Source organism: Seriola aureovittata, chromosome 5, assembly GCF_021018895.1.
Source record: "Seriola aureovittata isolate HTS-2021-v1 ecotype China chromosome 5, ASM2101889v1, whole genome shotgun sequence".
Classification (NCBI taxonomy): Eukaryota; Metazoa; Chordata; class Actinopteri; order Carangiformes; family Carangidae; genus Seriola; species Seriola aureovittata.
Window position 1 is genome coordinate 30,725,778 of NC_079368.1, and position 6,578 is coordinate 30,732,355.

Consider the following 6,578-nt stretch of genomic DNA (forward strand, 5'->3'; position numbering starts at 1 on the left):
GTGATTAGTAGCAGTGGTAGTTGTGATTAGTAGCAGTGGTAGTTGTGATTACTAGTAGCAGTAGTAGTTGTGATTACTAGTAGCAGTAGTAGTTGTGATTAGTAGCAGTGGTAGTTGTGATTAGTAGCAGTAGTAGTTGTGATTACTAGTAGCAGTAGTAGTTGTGATTACTAGTAGCAGTAGTAGTTGTGATTACTAGTAGCAGTGGTAGTTGTGATGTTAAACTCATTGACTCAGTTAATTAGTTGATTAATATGTAACATTATTAACTAGTCTGACAGGTTAAATAATAATAATTTGAATTATTTACACTTTGATCAGCTAACAACTTCAACTTTTTATCAACAAGCAAATCAGACACCTGGACATTTTATTCTTATTGATAAATATTCTAAAATCAGTTATCAATACATGTTAATAAATCACAGTGTTTATACTGCTCAATAAAATATTCAATAATCAGCTGCTCTGTCAGGATCAGTCGTGTGGCTGAGCCTGTCGTTTCTAATGAAGTCGGCTTCCTGCTGGGTCTGAAGGTCTGAGACCATTTAACAATAATCATTAACCTTTATCAATTATTGATCAGCAGCTTCAGTCAGTCAGTGTGATCAGAAAAACACAAACAAACTCAGGTAGAACATTATCATACAAATGAAACAGCACTTTATTAATATTATTCATATTTAGATGATTAATGCCGATTGGTGACCTTTGACCTTTAACAGTCAGTCAACCTACTGATACATGATTGGACCGCTGGGCGTTTCCTTCGGGATGACCTTAAAAGGACATGAGATTTGAAATGAAATGACTTTTATCTTCAGATTGTGTGTGACTCCAGTGTGTGTCAGGTAACACACACATACACTCCATCATACACACCTGTACTTTCAACATCATTTCCTGTGTCCTGCACTAATCACAGGAAAATCAGACACAGTATTTGATTATGTTTCTAATCAATGAAAGGACATGAACACGTGTCCTCAGTGATGGACACTGAAAGCCTGGACATTTAATGAAGCAGGTTTTCCTTCCTCCTGGAGTCTTGTCTGCAGGCGTCTCTCTGACCTTCGTCCTCCTCGTCGTAACCAAACCTTCAGATCTGATTTTAAAGGACTCGTCGACATTTCAGCTCCTGATCTGAAGGAGAAGGTCAAAGAAGAAGAGCGAGATCGAGTCACTGACAACTTCACAGACAAACACAAAGAGCTGAACCTGAACTCGATCCTGATCTTGAACCATTCTGGTATCTATCCTGTCAGATTCACTTCATGTATCAGACTTACTTCATACGAGACTGTCCGTCTATGAAAACCTAAAATATCTTTTAGCTGACATTTTCAAAATATGAAATTAATTGTAGGATTTTTGAAGTAGGGCTGTCTGTAACGCCTGTAGTCTTGTTTCCTCCACTGTGTGAACTTGAGTCGACTGGTTGATGGAGATAAACAGCAGGTGGAGCTGATTCTCCAGTTGCTGCATTAAACCACAGAAGAGCCAGTCAAAGCTCAGCTGATGAAACCAGATGGAGAACATGATGGAGGAGGGCTCAGCCTCCCCATTCTCTCTTCATGCTTCAAACAGTCCATCTGACTCTGACTTCACTCCAACTTTTCCACCTGAAAACTTTTCTGCAAGATCTCAGATTCCATCATTTGAAACCAGCTGGAGCCTTCAGCTTTTCCCAGCTGTGCCTGAAGGCATCATATGATCAGGAAATGTCTTTGTTTAATGGGAGAAGAGCGCTGCCTCCTGGAGGACTGATGCAATCACAGCTGCTCTGTCTGTCAGCTCTCTCTCTCATCATCATCATCATCATCGTCATCATCACGATCATTATCACATCATCATTAAGCTGTACATGTGTGATGTGATTATGCACACGTGATGTGTGATGTATATGCATATACATACTGTGTGTACAGAACAGTTTATTGTGTGTGTGTGACAGCAGGGCGGGGCTGAAAACGAGCATGCGCAGTACACACACACACACACACACACACACACACACACACACACACACAACACACACACACACACACACACACACACACACACAATCACACACAATCTCAGCATCTCTTCGCTGATGACAAAGGGACCTCTGGGAGACAGGCCGTGCATGATCGCGTCCTCTGCGCTCGTGCTGCTGCAGACAGAGACAGACAGAGAGACAGTCAGGTCTGTCGGTGAGTGTCGGTCTGTCGGTGAGTGTCGGTAGGATGCGCGAGGCGGACAGCGGCAGCAGCGGTTAGCGGTGATCGTCGGTGTGTGGAGAGGCGGAGCAGCAGGAGCAGCAGGAGCAGCAGGAGCAGCTGACCGGAGACATGAGCTGCAACTGGGGCACCGAGCTGTGGGTACGTACACCTGTTCACACCTGCTGCACGCGGACATCACCGGGTTAGAGCGGGGTTAGACCGTTGGGTAACACGGTCAGCAGCGGTTACTGGTTCTGTGCCGGGAAAGAGCCGGTAACCGCGCGGCCTGTCGGTGTGAGAGAGAGTGAGGCCCTCGTGCTTCTGTCTGCTCTGCCATAGCAACACGGTTAGTGACGACAGCGGCGGGCGTTCTGCGTTCCCCCCCCCCCCAACTCCTACCAGATGATGATTATAACACTACTATTACTATTATTATTACTATCACTAATGATAATAATATTAATAATAATGATAATAATGATAGTACTTGTCATGCTGCGAGCTGAACTCCTGCCTCTGGTTTCAGACTGTGTCATGCTACAGATACAAGATAAGAGACAAAGAGCTGCTTCCTCCAGATCGTTGAAATGTTTGACATGAGCAGCTGAATCAGTGTCTGTCCGTCGCGGTGGGACAGTGAACGGGACAGTAGAGGACACATGGTCCAGGTCCTACACCATGCTCTGTCCCACATTCAACTTTTATCATTTTAAAAACACATAGCTGTGGTTCAGTCCATAGATCAGCTGTATGAAGAGATATGTTGTGCATATATCCATCTTTATCAAAGAAACGAAATAAGTGGAGTTAGTGAGTTTCCTGCTACCTCTATCATGGAAAGTACAAGGGACAGTTCCATCACTTCCTTTATGATAGTTGATAAAATATGTAATATTAGATTATAGACAGTTATATTCAGACTGCTGTACAGACTGATGTCATGAGCTTTGTATTCTTGTTTGTTTCAGGATCAGTTTGATAATCTGGAGAAACACACCAGCTGGGGAATCGACTTCCTGGAGAGATATACCAAGTTTGTTAAAGAGAGAGCTGACATCGAGCTGAGCTACGCCAAACAGATCAGGTCACTCTCACCCGCTCGTCACCTGTATGTCACCTCTGCATCACGTCTGCATCACGTCTGCGTCACGTCTGCATCACCTCTGCATCACGTCTGCGTCACCTCTGCATCACGTCTGCACAGCCCTCTCATCAGCCCACATTACCTGAGTATCACCGTCAGGTTACAAAGAGCTCAACAAAGTCTGAAGATGATAAGACTTTTAAAATCAGTTAGGACCGAGAGTTTTATTAGAACGTTCAGAACGTTTCAGATCACTTGAGATTTTAAGAGTTTGATAGAAATGTTTCAGTTTTTTTGCCCAGTGTTTCCTGATCCATGATAATTACTATTACTGAGCAATCAACACTTTGTTTGTAGAATAATTATTGTAATTTTAATGATAATTATCTAATTTGTCACATACATAATATTCGAATCTTTGTACAATGTATGATCAATAAGCTTTCTTAATCAGAGTGAACTAGATCAGAGCTGATTTGGAACAAGTGTTGATTGAAGAGTAACCATGGTGATACGGTTTTCAGAAAACTGACTCAGGATCCGTCTATCCTCCAGTTTGGTTCATTTTATGGTATAAAACATATTTAACTACATGTTTAGATGCACAGTGCGTCCTGTATAATAAAAATTGAGCCCATTGTCACAAATTAGGGATGTTAATAATTAACCGTTAACTGGCAATAAGAATAATAATACTTAATACTATCAGTTAAACAATTAAAAAATATACATATTTGAGAAACAGCCCCCTCAGTGGACACTAATCCTCTTGACTGGTGGAAGGCTCATGATGCTTCCTGAGGCGCTGTGTCTGGTCTGACACCAGACTGACCCGCAGCCTGTCCACATGTTGCTGCTGCCGAACATCAACCATTCGGCAAGCTGTCCGCTGTGCTGAGGACTGACGCAGGCCTGAGCCTTTCATTTTATTTTGAGGTCTGAATAATGCCACTACAAGTTGTGTTCAGCTGTTTGTGATCATTAATTAGCCGAGGAGGAGGAGGAGGATTCAACGTGTGTTTTTGTGTTGTTAAACTGTTGATACATTAGAAAGTCTGGCTACTGTTTGCTCTTTATTTTAAGTTATAGAATATTGTCCTACACAGGAGATCTAGGCTGCGGTGCCAGCTCTGCACGTGTGTGTATATAATATATATATATATATATATTGTAAATGAAAAAACAAACATTTGTTGTATTTTTTTAATGGGTCACAGACACTCGTTTACTAACAATTACATTAACAACCCTAAAGAAAACTCAAACACACCAACTCACATTCATCTGTCTGCACCTGTCTCTCTCTTTGTCTGTCTGTCTGTCTGTACCTGTCTCTCTCTGTCTGTCTGTCTGTCTGTACCTGTCTCTCTCTCTCTCTCTCTGTCTGTCTGTCAGTACCTGTCTCTCTCTCTCTCTCTCTGTCTGTTTGTCTGTACCTGTCTCTCTCTGTCTGTCTGTCTGTCTGTCTGTACCTGTCTCTCTCTCTGTCCGTCTGTCTGTCTGTCTGCACCTGTCTCTCTCTCTCTGTCCGTCCGTCTGTCTGTCTGTCTGTCTGTCTGCACCTGTCTCTCTCTCTCTATGTCCGTCTGTCTGTCTGCACCTGTCTCTCTCTCTGTCCGTCCGTCTGTCTGTCTGCACCTGTCTCTCTCTCTGTCTGTCTGTCTGTCTGTACCTGTCTCTCTCTCTCTCTCTCTGTCTGTCTGTACCTGTCTCTCTCTCTCTCTCTCTGTCTGTCTGTCTGTACCTGTCTCTCTCTCTCTCTCTCTCTGTCTGTCTGTCTGTACCTGTCTCTCTCTCTCTCTCTCTGTCTGTCTGTCTGTCTGTACCTGTCTCTCTCTCTCTGTCTGTCTGTCTGCAGGAGTCTGTCTAAGAAGTATCACCCTAAGAGAAGCAGAGAGGATGAGAGCAGGTCAGTTTTCATCTTCATTTATATTTTGTCTGATCTCACACTGATGTAAAGTTTTAACTGACTCACATGTTTCAGGTTCAGCTGGTGTTTGATTGGTTGTTTCAGGTTCAGCTGGTGTTTGATTGGTTGTTTCAGGTTCAGCTGGTGTCTGATTGGTTGTTTCAGGTTCAGCTGGTGTTTGATTGGTTGTTTCAGGTTCACCTGGTGTCTGATTGGTTGTTTCAGGTTCAGCTGGTGTCTGATTGGTTGTTTCAGGTTCAGCTGGTGTTTGATTGGTTGTTTCAGGTTCAGCTGGTGTTTGATTGGTTGTTTCAGGTTCAGCTGGTGTCTGATTGGTTGTTTCAGGTTCAGCTGGTGTCTGATTGGTTGTTTCAGGTTCACCTGGTGTCTGGCGTTTGCGGCCACTCTTCGTCAGCTGAATGAAGTGGCAGTTCAGAGGGAGGAACTGGCTGATAACCTGAACACGCAGATAGTCTGTGAGCTGACACGATACACCCATGAGCTGAAGACTGAGAGGAAAACAGTGAGTAAACAAACAAACAATAAACAAACAGCTGAGCAGATTGATAAACCTCCATATTAGTGGACACTGGCTGAGGCTTTTATTTTGGTGGTCTGTGGATCAACCCTTTCCTTTCACCTACTGTTGATCCCCTGATCCTTGAACAGTGCCTCATAGTCCCATGATATGGTCTGAGCTCAGCAGTTTGACCAGTTTGAACACTTTGTGTTTTTGTTGCAGCATTTCCAAGATGGCCGCCGCGCCCAGCAGCACATTGAGAGCTCATGGAAACAGCTGGAGTCGGTAAGTGCCCCTCGCCCCAGGGTGATCAGGTCACAGAGCTGAAACACTGTGATGATGTTTATTGATTTGTTGTTTACTTGTTCAGAGTAAACGTCGGTTCGAGCGTGACTGTAAGGAGGCGGAGCGAGCTCAACACGTCTCTGACAGAATCGACCTTGACAGCAAGACGGATGGAGAGAAGGTTTTATAAATACAAATAAATATGGTGGTGGAGGAGGAGACGTATTACCATGAGTGTATGAGCAGTGCAGCAGTGAAGTGTAGAAGTCAGCTGGTTACCAAACAGCTGTGAATGAGCCAATGAGGGTGAAGCATGAATGAAACAGATGATATTAATCAATACAAGTGACATGTTTTAACCCATGGATGATATTTATCTAATCTGACCTCCTGTCTGTCTGTCTGTCTGTCTGTCTGTCTGTCGTCTGTCAGCGCTGCTCACTGAAGGTAAGGTATTATTATTATTATTATTATTATTATTATTATATTACTGTAATACAGACTGAGGCTGAGCTCTGTTCTCCACCAACGTCTCTACAACTTCCTCATGAACTCATTATTTCTCATGTAACAGCA

The 6,578-nt window shown here is 43.4% G+C and overlaps 1 protein-coding gene across 3 annotated transcripts in view; it reads left to right on the forward strand.

Moving 5' to 3' along the window:
- The first annotated feature begins 2,055 nt into the window (after positions 1-2,055).
- Positions 2,056-6,578, forward strand: part of fnbp1a (formin binding protein 1a) — a 20,933-nt gene continuing 16,410 nt past the window's right edge. For all 3 annotated transcript variants that reach the window (XM_056376581.1, XM_056376582.1, XM_056376583.1), the window contains exons 1-7: positions 2,056-2,363; positions 3,173-3,288; positions 5,147-5,197; positions 5,573-5,720; positions 5,940-6,002; positions 6,088-6,183; positions 6,435-6,449. In XM_056376581.1, the coding sequence (XP_056232556.1) occupies positions 2,334-2,363; positions 3,173-3,288; positions 5,147-5,197; positions 5,573-5,720; positions 5,940-6,002; positions 6,088-6,183; positions 6,435-6,449 (519 nt within the window). In that variant the 5' untranslated portion in view covers positions 2,056-2,333. The remainder of the gene's footprint in view (positions 2,364-3,172; positions 3,289-5,146; positions 5,198-5,572; positions 5,721-5,939; positions 6,003-6,087; positions 6,184-6,434; positions 6,450-6,578) is intronic.